This window comes from Chrysemys picta, chromosome 1 (genome assembly GCF_011386835.1).
Source record: "Chrysemys picta bellii isolate R12L10 chromosome 1, ASM1138683v2, whole genome shotgun sequence".
NCBI lineage: Eukaryota > Metazoa > Chordata > Testudines > Emydidae > Chrysemys > Chrysemys picta.
The window spans coordinates 244,381,891-244,397,170 of NC_088791.1; the positions used below are offsets into that span (position 1 = coordinate 244,381,891).

General features: G+C 44.3%; 1 protein-coding gene across 8 annotated transcripts in view; it reads left to right on the plus strand.

Moving 5' to 3' along the window:
• The window catches only part of GAS6 (growth arrest specific 6), a 72,917-nt gene that overhangs the window by 25,509 nt on the left and 32,128 nt on the right, over window positions 1-15,280 (plus strand). For 3 of the 8 annotated variants that reach the window (XM_065591762.1, XM_042861410.2, XM_008174310.4), the window contains exons 6-10: window positions 2,065-2,107; window positions 4,974-5,096; window positions 8,674-8,796; window positions 13,607-13,732; window positions 14,821-14,942. In XM_065591762.1, coding sequence (XP_065447834.1) covers window positions 2,065-2,107; window positions 4,974-5,096; window positions 8,674-8,796; window positions 13,607-13,732; window positions 14,821-14,942 — 537 coding nt within the window. The remainder of the gene's footprint in view (window positions 1-2,064; window positions 2,108-4,973; window positions 5,097-8,673; window positions 8,797-13,606; window positions 13,733-14,820; window positions 14,943-15,280) is intronic. The other 5 variants (XM_008174316.4, XM_065591767.1, XM_065591764.1 and 2 more) reach the window with 2 other exon arrangements.

Consider the following 15,280-nt stretch of genomic DNA (forward strand, 5'->3'; position numbering starts at 1 on the left):
GACACCTCCTGGAGACCACTAAAGTCGACATAACTAACGCAGTGTCTACTGAAACTGTGTCAATCTAAGTATGTCGATCTAGGTGCTATACCTCTCACTGAGGTGGAGTTACTAAATTGGCGTAGTGAATGAATTACATCAGCGACAGCGACATTTTAGTGTAGACACTTAGAGTTAGGTTGACATAAGCTGCTGTACATAGACATAACTCTGTAGTGTGGACCAGGCCTAACTCTGCATGTGGATACTCTTATTCCCCTCCAAAAGTGCCTTGTGTGGTTTGCTTAATCCACTTCCAAAGCGGACTAAGCTAGACCATACAAAAGCACTCTTAGCCCTGGTCTACACTACAAATTTATGTCAGTATAACTATGTCGCTCAGGTGTGTGGAAAATCCATACTCCCGAGTGACACAGTTATACCAACCTAACCTTTGGTGTAGACAGTGCTATGATGACGGGAGGGCTTCTCCTGTCGACATAGCTGCTGCCTCTCGGGGAGGTGGAGGACCTGTGCTGATGGGAGAATCTCTCCTGTCAATGTAGGTGATGCTTTCGCTAAGCGTTACAGCAGCAGATGCGGCACTGAAGGTGTAGATACTCCCTTAGTGTGGAGTAAGAGTACCCACCTGGGTGCTAGTGCAGAATAGCTATTCTGCAGTAGCTGTCCCATGCTGTTTTCCCCCTGTAGACAATCCCTGAGAATCTTTCTAAAATGTTTATTGGGCAGTAACCAAACATCACTGTGCTGTAAATGCTTCAAAAATATGTCAAAGGGATTTGCTTTGCCTGCATCATTAAAAATGTTTTATTAAAGTTTTTCAAAGTAAACTGTTTCAAAGGCATGCCTTCAAGGTCAAAGAGAGTAAGATGAGAGAAATACAGTTCCTATTATTCTGACAAAGGAAATCATTCACGTATTAGTTGTGAAATACTTAACCCAAAGTCTTGCGTCCTCTGTAGCTGAACAGACCAGACTTGTCATCAAAATAGGGAGACGAGGTAACACTATCCATCCCCCCTATAATACACATGTGCACGCGCACAGAGCACATTTCAGAAAATAATTGTCAAGGGATGGCCCAATTAGTCTCATCAGAACCAGTGGATGAAGAATCTTTCCTGTTTTTCCCTTAATTTATGCACACACTTGCTGAGCAGAGAACACATATTGTAACCGTACTAGAGGTGAGAGAGGAAAGTGAAGTCAGTGATATTTGACCTATACATGCTGCCTGAGCACATCCTGGCAGTGATCTTGATTTACAGTGGGTAAAAATAAGGTGTCTCTCCTGATAGGTTGTCAGCAGTCTGGCTGTAATGGAAGATGTATTCAGCAATATTATCAACCTTTACTGGAGACAATATCAAACAGTGATTAGTGCAGAGAATAAAGTCAGGAGAGAATTTAATTTTTTTTTATTTTTTTTTATTCCTCCACTGTGCTACTAATTTGCTATATTATGATGGCTGAGTAACTAAGGCCAGGTTTTTCAAAAATGGCCACTAATTTAGTGTGTCCAACTTGAGACATCTAGGGTCTGATGTTAAGATGTGCTTACCTTCAGCTGGAGTTCAGCAACTCTGAAAATAAAGCCATATATCTTTCAATCTGAGCACCCAAAATCAATGGCCATTTTGAAAATGTTGGCCTTAACCTCGGTGCCTCACTTTTCTGATATGTAAAATAGTCATAATGATACTCGGCTTTGTAAAAGGACTTCGGGATCTGACAAAAAGCACATTAAGTGCAACATATTATTTTATTTATTGTTATTGCTTTAGTGCATCAGTCCAATTGCCTCCTACTCCAAAAATAATATGTTTACATAGGTTTTTGGCTCCCAGTAACGATAACTGTTCTTGTTCTAAGCTGACTTATCTGCAGTTCATGGCACAGGCCAGTTTCTACTTGGGAGGGATGAGAGAAGGAAGGGACAAGAGAACAATTATAAAGCATTTTACAAGGCAACATTGCCAGTGGCGCATGCAGTAATACTAAAAAAGCAAGCAAGCAAACAAACAACAAAAACCATCCCCTAATGCTTTGCTCTTACTTTTAAAGTGCCTTTCATCAGAGGTTCTCAAATTACTTTACAAAGGAGGGGGTAAGTATTAGCCCTATGAGTATTTTTGTCATTTAAACCAGTAGATTTTTGGCTGAGCAAGGTTTTGGCCCTATGTGGAGGGCATTTATTGTCACAGCATAGGCTCTGGCCTTTGGTCTGTTTGGAGCTCTGTTTGCTTCACTGGGGTTCTGCTCAGTCATAGTAGTCCATCTGCCCTGATTGCAGGATGGGGCCAGAGTGGGCATTGTGAAACTACTTAAATTGTTTTCTCTAAGCACTGTTGGCTGCAGTCTGTCGAGGCCTCAAACAGATTTGGAGTGAGGGGTGTTCTCTAGTCTCCTGGGAGCATAAGGCACCCCAAAAGGGAAGCAGGGAATCCTAGCTCTGCATCCCCACTATCGCCAAGCACTAGCTACCTGGCCAGGCATGGGACCACTCAAGAATTGTAAATTGCAGGATTGGGACCCTGAATTGTAAGTTCTCTGGTGCAGGGACTCTCTCTTCTTGTGTGTTTGTGAAGTGTCCTGCAGTGAGGGCACCCAATCCTGATTGGAGCCTTCACAATAGTGCTAATGCTTGCAACAGGCACCATAAAGATTCCAACATTTTTGCTCGCATTAATAATTACCTTTTATCCCATCATTTGTGGTATTGTTTCCACTTAGAATGGGGAATGTCTCAAACCCATCATTGTGCATTTATATACTGCAGGTGGTTAATGTCCAGTTTTTAATGGCACCCATTTTACAAACATTTGTTATGCATAGCTGAACCTAGCATTGCTTGTCCTGATTTTATTTGAACTTTTTTATAGACTCCTCCTTGTTGCATTAAACTGAAGTGAACCAACAGTATTAGAAATTCCAGCACTTTGGGACTGCAAATCCAAGCTGAGATGTGAAACTACTTAAAAAAAAAAAAAAAAAAAAAAAAAATCGGCTCAAAGTGAAGAGGGAGTCAATGAAGAATCATAATATGCAACAGTATTTTAATAGTTTTTGCCAAGTCCGATGGTCCTGCAGATTGTACTGTGGCTAAAATTCATGTAGAAACCCCTCTCTATGTGTGTGGGCCTTTCTGCTATCTGGATGGGACAGAATGGTCTCTGTACCTGTTCCAAATATGCTGATGTGAAGGGGCAGGTTTTGAAAAGGCCCCATGGGATGTGTGTTTATGAAGATCCAGTAGCCCAAAGCACCTGCATAAGGGGCACAAAGGGTCAGCAGCCCTTATTCTTAGGGCCCTGCCAAATTCATGGTCCGTTTTGGTCAATTTCATAGCCAGGAGGGTTTAAAATTAGTCAGTTTCACATTTTCAGATGCTCACATCATAAATTTCATGGTGGTGTAACCCTGGGGGTCCCAATCCAAAAAGTGGTCAGGGTGGGAGGGTCGCAAGGCTATTGTAGGGGGGTTCTGGGATTGCCACACTTACTTCTGCCCTGCTGCTGGCCGGGGTGCTGCCTTGAGAGCTGGGCAGCCGGAGAGGAAGGCTGCTGGCCCGGCGCCCGTACCACCTCCAGCAGCAGCGCAGAAGTGGGGGTCGCAGGGTATGAGGGGCGGGTTACCATACGTCTGGTTCTCCTGGCAGTCTCCTGCATGAGTTGGGGGCTGACAGCTGGTGCCACAGTGTGTGTGTGTGTGTGTGTGTGTGAGCTAGAGTTACAGCCTCTCCACGTGGCGGGTGGGTGACAGCTGGAGCCACCTGAGCTGTCTGCAGCAAGGGGAGATTTTGGAGGTGGGTCTGACCCGCCCTGGGAGCAGCCCCCGTAGGGGAAGAGGAAGTCTCTTCCCTCCCCATCCCCAGCCAGGACTAGTAGCTGGAGCCCTGCACAGGCTAGGAGCCACCCGCTGTGTGCCAGATTTCATGGGGGAGATCAGATTTCATGGTCCGTGATGCATTTGTCATGGCCATGAATTTGGTAGGGTCCTACTTATTGTGTATTGCCACAGTTGCAGAGGGGCTGCCAGTGGATTTTATAGGGGCATATTCCACCTCTGCTTAGTTCCTGGTATGCAGCCTTATAACTTTGGTTTTGTGCCTGGATGGGTGAATTTCACTCTGTGAGAACAGTCAAGCTAACAGTTTGGTATTTGATTTAAAAATCCATCCTGAACTGAGTGACTGCTGTCTTGCACTGAAATATTGCTGCCTGGTACAATAGTATCAGCTGTAACGGCTATACTTGATGTCATTTCACATGCAGAGCTCCCACTGACATCAGCTGGAGTTCTGTCTGTCATCAGACTTTATTCAGCCTTGTCTGGTTAGGAACATTTTACTGTCTATAGACTAGTGGTTTGAAGTTATTTTATTAGTAGTACATCAGTCTTTTTTTCTTTTCCTTTTTTCCCTTACGATCTCTACAAAAGGGTGTACCCATGGCAGTTTAGATAGCTATGTAAAATACAGTCTTTACTAACAACAAACCTATCAGTCTACTGTTAGCCTCACCCCAACAGCCAAAACTAAACCACCAATCCCCTTCCTGCAACACTGACCCTCTTCCTGCCCCCCCCCCCCTTCCCTCAAAAGCCTGGGAAAGTAGATGGGCTTTTCTGTGTTCCCTAAAAGTCAGCAAATTTGGGCTATTTTTGCCAACCTGGGGGTCATCAGTTCCAAAATATAGGGACCCTTGCCCATAATGGAAGAAACGTCCTCCCATTTTTAATAAGGTGCGCTTCAACTTCAGTGCTTTTGCTGATCGCTACTGAGGTGGCATTGCATAAATCCTGACACAGAAGGATAATTCAGTACACTAGCACTATGAAGCCTCTATCTGTTGCACCAATCACTTGTATTTCTGATAGTAATTCCAGTATTCCTAAAATGTCTTGATTCTGACAGAGGCAGGAAAACAAACTGAGAGTTCAATGTGGTGTTTTATTCTTTTTTTTTTAACCAGATTTACCAAATCAGTGTTCTCCTTACCCTTGCCAGAAAGAGGGGACTGAAATATGTGAAGATCTAAAGGGTGACTTCTTTTGTCATTGCAGACGTGGCTGGCGTGGGCGAAAATGTGAAGAAGGTAGTTATATTTGATTTATTTCTTAATGACTTCTGATGACCAGGTTATACGGGATTGTCTGTCAAGGACAGTGTTTCTTATATCTCATACATTTACTTGAACTCTTGTTGAGTACACTTGTAAATAGTCACTGATGCCAAACTCCAGGATTTACCCCTTCCCCATTGTCACATAATTCATAATTGCTTTGGCATTGAACTTTGGTTTACACATCATTGAGGGTTCTCACCACCCCCTAAAAGTCCTGTGTGAAGCACATAACTGTATAAAATGACATTTAAAAAAAAAAAAAAAACTAATTGTATATAGGCTTGATCCTCAATACCCTTATTTATAGAAGACCTATTCCCAAGACTATTGAAATCCCAGGGTAGGTCAACACTTACCTCCGGGTCTGGTGGTAAGCAATCCATCTTCTGGGATCGATTTATCGCGTCTTGTCTAGACGCGATAAATCGATCCCGGATCGATCCCGGAACTGCTCGCCGTCAACGCCGGTACTCCAGCTCGGCGAGAGGAGTACACGGCATCAACGGGGGAGCCTGCCTGCCGCGTCTGGACCCGCGGTAAGTTCGAACTAAGGTACTTTGAATTCAGGTACGTTATTAACGTAGCTGAATTTGCGTACCTTAGTTCGAAGTGGGGGGTTAGTGTGGACCAGGCCCCAGTGAGGATTCACATTGACTTTATTGGGGCTACTCACATAAGAACTACTTGCTTGAATAAGGGTTTTCTGGTCCTATAAATGGGAGGTTTTCCTGAGAGGGTTTGCCATGTCCTTTATGGCATACAGAGGTTTCCCCTGCTCTCTCTGATTACTGCTTTCTGCTCCTTTCAGGCCTTTCATCAGAGCCATCACTTTTCTGGCTGCAAGGATTAATTAAGATTCATTTGAGATCATATTCTGCTAGCTCACAATCATGCTGGCCCAGGCAGCAGGAGATCTCGCAGGGGAACTGAACCTAAGCTTCCTGTAGAGCTGTGGGAATATTGTGCAGAGTGGTGGAATTATTCACAAATATTTTATTTTTAAAAGTGTGAAATTTGTTCGTGAATTGATTTGAGCATCTCTAGAGCTCAGCAACTGCAATAATGTTTTGTTTTTTACTCATTGTCTCTTCCATTGTCTTGATCATCTAGAGAGACAAGGTGGGTGAGGTAATATCTTTGATTGGACTTCCGTTGGTGAGAGGGATAAGCTTTCAAGCTTACACAGAGCTCTTCCTCGGGTCTGGGTAATGTACTCAGTGTCACAGCTCAGGGGACTGCCTACAACCTCATCCCACATGGACCCACCCCAGCGACCTTCTACATGCTTCTCAAGATACACAAACAAGGGACCCTGGGCAGACCCATCATGTCTGGCCGCAGCACTATTACTGAAGGAATATCTGGATTCATAAAAACCATCCTCAAACCACTCCAAAGGGCCAGCTCCCTCCAGGACGCAACCAATTTCCTCTAGAAACTCTGCAACATTAGCAATCTCCCTCAGAACATCATCCTTGCCACCATGGATGTCACCTCCCTGTATCCCAATAAGCCTCTCAATGACAGCATTGCTGCCTGTCTCAGATATCTACAAGACAATGGACAACGTTCAGATATTCAGCCCAAACACATCACCAAACTCCTCCATTTCATCCTCACCCATAACAACTTTACATTCAACAGCAAACACTGTTCCCAATCCATGGGAACAGCTGTGGGTACAAGGATGGCTCCCCAATATGCCAACCTCTTCATGGATCACCTTGAAAAAGAATTTCTGAACAAATGTACCACAAAACCAATGATATTCCTGAGATGCATAGATGATATTTTCATTACCCTGGACAGACAACCTAAACTCACTTATAGATTTCCACCACAACTTCAACAATCATCACCCATCCATTAAACTCTCTTTAGAACACTCCCACTGACTAGCATCAACTTTTTGGACACCACAATTAGCTTCAACAATGGAACCCTGCAGACAACTATATACAAGAAACCCACATACCCTTACAGACCCAGTAACCATCCTAAACACACCAAGAAATTTGCTTTCTGCAGCGAGGTATTCAGATACCACAGAATATGCTCTGAGGAGAAAGTCCGGGATGTACACCTTAACACACTTAAAACTGTCTTCACCAAACAAGCACACTCCACCAGATAAATAGATTGCATCATGGAATGGTCCACCTAAATACCTCGAGAGAACTGGCTTCAATACAGAGATAAAACTCCCTCTGACTGCACACCTGTAGTTGTCGCCTAGTACTCCACATTGGAACCCATACGGGGTATCATTAAAGAGTTACAACCCATATTTGATGGGATTACACCCTGAAAGAAATTTTTCCGTAACTCCCTTTTCTGGTCTTCAAACAACCCGCCCAGCCTCTCGAAGCTCCCCACAGGCCAGTACACACCAACTCAAAGTGGCACCAGACCCTGTCAGAATATATGCAAAATCTGTAGACATTTCTCCACTGCTACGATGATCAGCACTCCCTGCAATACACCTTTCAAGGTCCATAGTTCCTACACATGCCTATCACAATGTGTGATGTACCTCATCCAGTGTACTAAATGCGCCCATAAATATGTGGGTGAAACAAGACAGTCACTGCACTCTCAAATGAACTCACACAGAACAATGACAAAAGACACAAACACCATATCACCGGTGAACGAACACTTTACAGAGTGATCACTCTATATATGACCTATCAGTCCTCATTCTCAAAGGAATCTGCACACCTGCCAAAGACAATTCTGGGAGCTTAACTTCAGAACTTTGCTAGAGACTAAAAATCATGGACTGAATAGTGACACTGGATTTATGGCTTAGTACTACAATCTGTAACCCACTAACAACCCCTCCCCCTCCTTGGCTTTTTTCACCCTCCCTTCCTTGCCCCCCTATGACTGGAGGGGAGTTAACAGGCCACTTCACCTTTAATGGATCCTTGAAATGTGTGTTAACTATTTATGCTGCATAGTCTATTCCACCTCGTATTTAGCTGTGACACTCTGAGTACATTTCCCAGACCCCAAGAAGAGCTCTGTGTAACTCGAAAGCTTGTCTCTCTCGCCAACAAAAATTAGTCCAGTAAAAGATATTATCTCACCCACCTTGTCTCTAATATCCTGGGACTGGCACGGCTACAACAACACTGCATTGATCATACTGTTATTTAAATTTTGAGTATAAAGATCCCTTCCCAGATGTGGCCCAGGATGCTATATGAACATCAGGTCTGCTCCTGCAAACACATATGTGAGTTATTTTACTCATGGCTATAGTGCCATCAACTTAATTGGGACTATTCCCAGGAGTAAAGACACTCATACCTGTTTGCAGGGTTGGGCCCACAATTCAGTAGTGGTTGTGGAAGATCCTACGTGCAATAAACAACTGTGTGTGTATATTTGAGTTGGTATGAATGTTTTGAAGCTGTTTCTAAATAACAATTATTCTTCCGGCTCTTGCCTTTTTTCCCTCCTTCCTACTTCCCATCCCTTCCCTCACTTACACAATGTTGAATAGCTGAAAAGTCTAACATAATTTTTTATTGATATCTAGATATTAATGAATGCAGTGTGCAGAATGGTGGCTGTAACCAAGTCTGTCTCAACAACCCAGGCAGTTACCGCTGTTCATGCTATAGTGGTTATGCTCTTCTTAAAAACAATAAAATATGTGAAGGTAAGATCAATGTACACCTTTAATTTCAGGTTAGCTGATACATTAAAGTCAATGAGTAGCAGTTTTCATTCACTGTGGAGAACATTAGGGTATGTGTTATGTTTATATTATTTTGGATATAAGGTAGGTGGGAGGTAAAATGTGGTTGGAAATGCGATAGTGGTTTGAAACCTAAGGACTCTGTGAGCGTCCCCTGGGTTGCTAGGAGCCAGCCTAGAATATTTGTTCGACCATAGGTGCCGACTTCCCCTCTGCCCAGTGGGTGCTCGACCTCCCCCCCCCCCCGTCCCCTCCCTTCCTGTCCCTGCCCTTGCCCCACCCCCATTCCACTCCTTCCCCAAAGTCCCCAGCCCACCTTTTCCCACCCCCTCCCCCCCCCATTCCATCCCTTTTCCCCAAGTCCCTGCCCTGCCTCTTCTCCACCTCCTCCTCTGAGTGGGCCATGTCCCCGCTCCTCCCCCTCCCTCCCAGAAAGTCCTAAGCCGCCAAACAGCTGTTAGGTGGTGGGGGGTCAGGAAGCGCTGGGAGGGAAGGGGAGGAGCGGAGACATGGCGTGCTGGGGAGGGGGAGGACCTTGTCTGCTGGTGGATGCGGAGCACCCTGCTAATTTTTCCCTGTGGGTGCTCCAGTCCCGGAGCACCAACGGAGTTGGTGCCTATGTGTTTGACAGTCAGCAATGGGAGGGGGATCATTGGAGGAATGAGTGGAGATTTGCTGGCTGTAGGCAGTTTGGTCCGAGCTGGCTGAGGATGTCAAGAACGGTTTCTTCAGAGACTGGTCCATCAGGGATGATAGAGGCCTGGGCTGCTGAAAGGGTGGTGGTAAGACCAGACTGGGAGAACATCAGACTTTGTGGCTTATAAAGAGGAAGGCTGAACGCAGGGGGGGGGGGGGGAGGGGGGGGGAGGGCGAAAGGGGGGGAGGGCTGGAAAAGGACAGTGATCCAGCTGATCAGTACCGGAGTTTATTCACAGATTTGAATTGTAAATAATACATTACAGGTCTCTTAATTCAGTCCTGAGTGGAGCTGTGGTGAATGGGGATTTATGCAGTGGCCTTCAGAGAACACCTACCATAGCTATTGGGACCACTCTCCTGCTCCTGGGGACAGGGCCCTTGTAAGAAGGGAGCAGAGGGAGGGATGTCTCAAGGTAAAATTGCCAAGTGAGAAGCTTGGTGGTAGCAGCAGTATATGAGACCAAGTTCTAGGAAACCTGGAGTTGTGACTATTACATTTTATACTGTAGGTTTACATCAAATGTTGTGTTTTAATTGTTAGGCCAAAAGAAACTCTTAATAATTGGATTTTTGTTTTGTTCCCCCCCCTCCCCCCCAAGTAACTGCAGCCTATTAGGATTTTATTCAGTAGTGCAAGTTTGGAATACATGTCTAGGCATGCCAGTAGTCACACCATACTTTTCTGCAACATCATAACATAGCAGTGATTCACGGAGGATTTGTGGGTTGGGTTGTACTAAATTGGTCCAGCTGATCAGCCCTCACATCCTGACAACACTGAGAGGAAGAAGGGTTGGCAAGAGGAGTTGTTATGATTATTTCTACTCTCATTGCATTGCAATATATGAGTCTGTTGTTTTTCTTCTCTTTTTTTGTGGTGTTTGTTAAATTTAATATTATTTTTTCTTAATCTGGGTATGTACAGCAGCTAATAAATTTAGAAGGTGAAAGTGCAAAGAATGGATTTTACAGCCTTTCTTGCATAATCTCATTTAAGATTAACTGTTGTTGAAATGCCATGGTGAGGGCAGACAGCAATGTTACAAAGCAGTTTAGGACAGAAAGTGAAGCAGAATGTCATGTCCAGTTGAAGCTGCAGGCAGAGGTGAAAGTAAGCCAGTACGCCCCGGTACGGCGTACCGATGAGAGCCGGTTTGCCATACCAGGGCGGCCCAGCTTCCCCAGGGGGCAATTTAAAGGGCCTGGGGCTCCCAGCAGGGGCTAGTGCCCCAGGCCCTTTAAATTGTCACCAGAGCTCCACTGCTAGAGTCCTGGGGTAGGGCTGCGGGGCTCTGGAGCTATTTAAAAAGTCCGGGCCTCCCCTGCTTCTACCGCCCCGGCCCTGTAAATAGCCGCGGGAGCCCTGGGGAAGCAGCGGGGCTCCTGCGACTATTTAAAGGACAGGGCAGCAGAGACAGCTGGAGCCCCGGGCTGCTGCTGCTGCTGCTACCCTGGTGGGGGGGAAAGGGGGCACTTACCTTACAGGGTGGACTGGGGCTGGCTCTGACTCCCTCAGCCACGCCCCTTCTACCCTAGGCCCCTCCCCTTCTGGGGGCCAGAGCTGGCCCCAGTGTACTGGTAAGTCACTGGACTTACTTTCATCCGTGGCTACAGGGTGAATGTTATGTCTGCAGAATTTAACTAATCCAGATTTCAAATGTCTGTCTTTTGCATGCTGTGCCATGGGATCAAAGTGACCACAAGTCGCTAAGCCCTCAGCCCTTATCTCATTCAAAAGGCAAATTATGTATGAACTTTTTAATGTGCTGCCACATAATTTATTTCACAACGTTTGTTATCCCTGCTCATAAGAACCTTGGTTGACACACAAAGTACAGAAAATAGAGCCAGGCATATGCAGAAGCTCCAACACAATAACGTTATCAACCAAACATAAATACAAGATACGGAAATTTCCTGCAATATTTTTGGGAGCTCTCACTATATTAAGTTTATGTATGTAATTCCATCAGGGAGGGTGACCACAGCTCCTACAGAAACTAAGAACAGTGGGGGGTGATTAGGCAAATTCACTAAGGTTGTAACACCTCTAGAGAAGTACCACCACCTGGAGATGCTCATATACTAGTTCAGACTGGTTTCTCCAGAGACAAACAGACAAAGAAGGACTTTCGATAAATAGCATGAGTTTAAACACTCTCATGGGTACACACCTGTGGGGATTACCCTACTCCACCACTGGGACATGAATGTTTGCTGTTTTCTGATCCAGCAAATGCAGGAGTTTCTGTCAAAGGGGGGCCGCAATCCTTGGGAAGGTTTTTGGAAGGACTTTAGGCTACTGAGGCCCCATAAGACTGACGGATGACTTTTGGTTAGCTTCTAAACAGCTATGTGGTACCTTGTGACTGCAGGCAATTTCAGCTGTTCGTAGCCTTTGAAGAGGAAGCAAAGTACAAACACTGGCCTGTTTATGCAGTCTGGCTTGCTGGGGATATCGCACTGTAGGCAAGGAACTGCAGTTTGGAAAACCCCCGGTCAGGAGGGAGAGACATGGGTATCTACCCAGTAGAGATGACTGCTGAGGAGCCCTAGAGTGGGTGACCTCGAGGCACCACAGGGGGCAATACAAGTGCAATTGTCGAACCAATGCACAAAGTGATTACACTGTGCCCCTTTCCTGACTAGAAGAGAAACTGATCATAAAAGCAAAAATAAGTGGTGGTTTTTCAAGACAAGATCCTCAGCTGGTGTAAATTGGCATAGAGCTATGCTGATGTACATCAGCTAAAGGTCTGTCCCAAAAAGTATAGTTATAAATGGGAAGAACCCCTTTTGAAAATTACATGTAAACACTCATAGCCTGGAGATTTATCCCTGAAACAGCTGATGTTTTATATGTAGTGTCAATTGTATCTGAATGTATATTTTTATCTTTCCTTACTTTTTGCCACTCTTAGCTTTCCTTCCAAGCTTGTGCCTATAGTAATGATGTACCTGCACTAGGGGGGAAAAGTGATTTTTTTGGTTTTGTTTTTTTTATTACATTTTAGCTCAGCTTAGGTAAAATCCTAGTGTGCACAAGGCAGTTGTCGTTTTAACACATTAGCGGGTCGAGGTAGACAATAAGCTCTGCCCTAGTATTTACCATGACCTGCTAGCATATGTTAAAACTACAACTTTGTCCACATTAACCAGCATCTGCTGAAAAGTGGCTTATTTCCCCCCCCCTCTAGATCTAAGGGGAGTATGCCTCCCTATAGCAGACGACCCCACCCCAGTACTCTTTCTGATGCCTGATTTGGTGATTAGATTATAGACATGCACTCCTTTGGGCCTAATTCACAATAGTGGAAAGGGACGCATTGACTTTGATGAGTTGTACCCATTATTCCAGCTGTGAAGTTCGCCTTTTGTCTACAAGAAAATGTTCTGTTTAATGTAGGCTTATTAATCCAAAATGCTGACAATAGAACAAAAAAACTTGCCATTAAAGACAGATGTTTGTTTAATAATAATAATAATATATATATATGCCACAGGTATCTTAAATTTAAAATGATAATATGCTTTAGGTGAAATTTGAGATGGTGTTTGAAAGAGATGTGGGGATTTTATAAGGTAATTGAAATTGAATTACAAATGGTTAGAGGCTGAGAATTTTTAAAAAAATTACATTCAATGTATGAAACTGTATGTTAAAAAGAGAGAGTGGGGGGAGGAGAAACCTGTGTTTGTTAAAATAATGTTTCTTTGATTTTGGGTTTCAAATCTGTATTGTTCCACTGTTCGTAGCCCTGTCAAACTTGGCAACTGGGTCTATTTTCTCAGTGTTTTCCCTCTGGCTCACTTTGCATTCCTCTTCCAAAGATAGCCAATGGCTTGAAGAGAAACCAACAGCTGTTCTTGGGAAGCCTGTAATCACTCCTGACTGGCACTGAACAGCTTTAATATTTATCAGACCAACATTGTAGACAAATTCTCAAGGATATTAGTAAACTTCTCAATTACCTAAATAACTGAGAAGACAATTGACCACTGCTCTACTCAAAACTTGCAAACATTGAAATGATACTGATGTGAAATAGCTGTTTGAATGTTTGTTTTGCAGACATAGATGAATGCACAGTATCAACAGGCATCTGTGGAGAAGCTCGTTGTAAAAATTTAATAAGCTCATATGCATGTCTGTGTGATACAGGCTACAAATATGATAACTTAAGCAAGTCTTGTCAAGGTAAGTGCCTGGAAATAATGGGATTAATTCCATGGTAACATTTATGAAGTTCTGTGACTATGTAAAGCACTATGGGATTGTACAGTACATTTTATTAATCTTCCTTTGTTTTTAGTTCATCATTTAACCACTGTAGGTCAGTTGCTTTTCAGTGCCTGTGAGCAACTATGTCAGGTTTTCAGTCATCCTCGATGGCTTGAATAAGACTGTACAAAACAGAATAACTGAGACTTCTTGTACTGACAGGCAGTGATCTGGTTGGGATCCAGACAAATCTGTTCATAGTGTTGTCTCCATATGTGATGGCAGAACACTACAGAGCAGTGGTTGTTGTATAAAAATCTCTCAAGGAATCCTGTGTAAATAGGGTCGTGTACAGCTCAGTAAGTGTTCCAGGACCATTGTTGCCTCCAGCCTTAAGCCTGAGTAGCTTAAGGATATGAATTTCACACGAGCCTTTACAGAGTGTGAGGGCTTCTTTTTCTTTTTTAAAATAGCTACATATATCCTTGGGCCACAAACGTGACGCCCCCCCCCCCCCCCCCAGATCTCTGAAGTGAATGAGAAAACACAAAAGGAGGAAAGAAAATAATGGAGACATCTCATTAGTATTGTCAGCTCCTTGCTGTTTATTAAGGACCCAATTCTGCTGTCACTACACTGAGTAGCAGTTATGCAAGAAGTCATGCTGACCACAGCTGGGCTACCAAAACAAGTAAGATCTACTCAGCGCAAGAGTACCAGAATGGGACTTATGAGGAAGCATTGCCTAACAGTTAGAGCACAGGGCTATGAATCAGGAGACCGAGTCAGGGTTCTGTTCTCAGCCTTCCCACGACTCACTATGTAACTTAGGGCAGCCAAAACTTATTTGTGAATCAGATTCCTTACCTGTAAAATGGGGATAATAATAGTTCTTTACCTTGGAAGGGTGTTGAGGGATAATTACTGAGTGTTAAGCACTTTGTGATCATCAAATTAAGGGCACTATAGAAGGGCAAAAATATTATTCGGTTCGTAGACCATTTGCTTAAAAAATTAATCAGTATTTTTCATTGTTCCCCCTTCCCTTCACTGGTGGTGTATAGATGTGAATGAATGTGAAGAGAAACTCTGTGAGCAAACCTGTGTCAATTCACCAGGGAGTTACACCTGTCACTGTGATGGCAAAGGGAGAGTTAAGCTTTCCCAGGACATGAACACTTGTGAGGTATGTTATCTTTCATTTCAGTAACTGAAAAACAAAAAGCTTTGAAATAATTATGCTTGGATTAAATAACTCAGAGGGGTGAGTCCAGCTGTCCAAGTTTACTTGAGTTGGGTAGTAGATACCATAAGACAGGGGTGGGCAAACTTTTTGGCCTGAGGGCCACATTGGGGTTGCGAAACTGTATGGAGGGCCGGGTAGGGAAGGCTGTGCCTCCCCAAACAGCCTGGCCCCTGCCCCCGACTGCCCCCCTCAGAACCTCCGACCCATCCAACCCTCCTCCCCCACTCCTTGTCCCCTGACCACCCCCTCCCGGGACCCCTGTCCCTAACCGCCCCCCC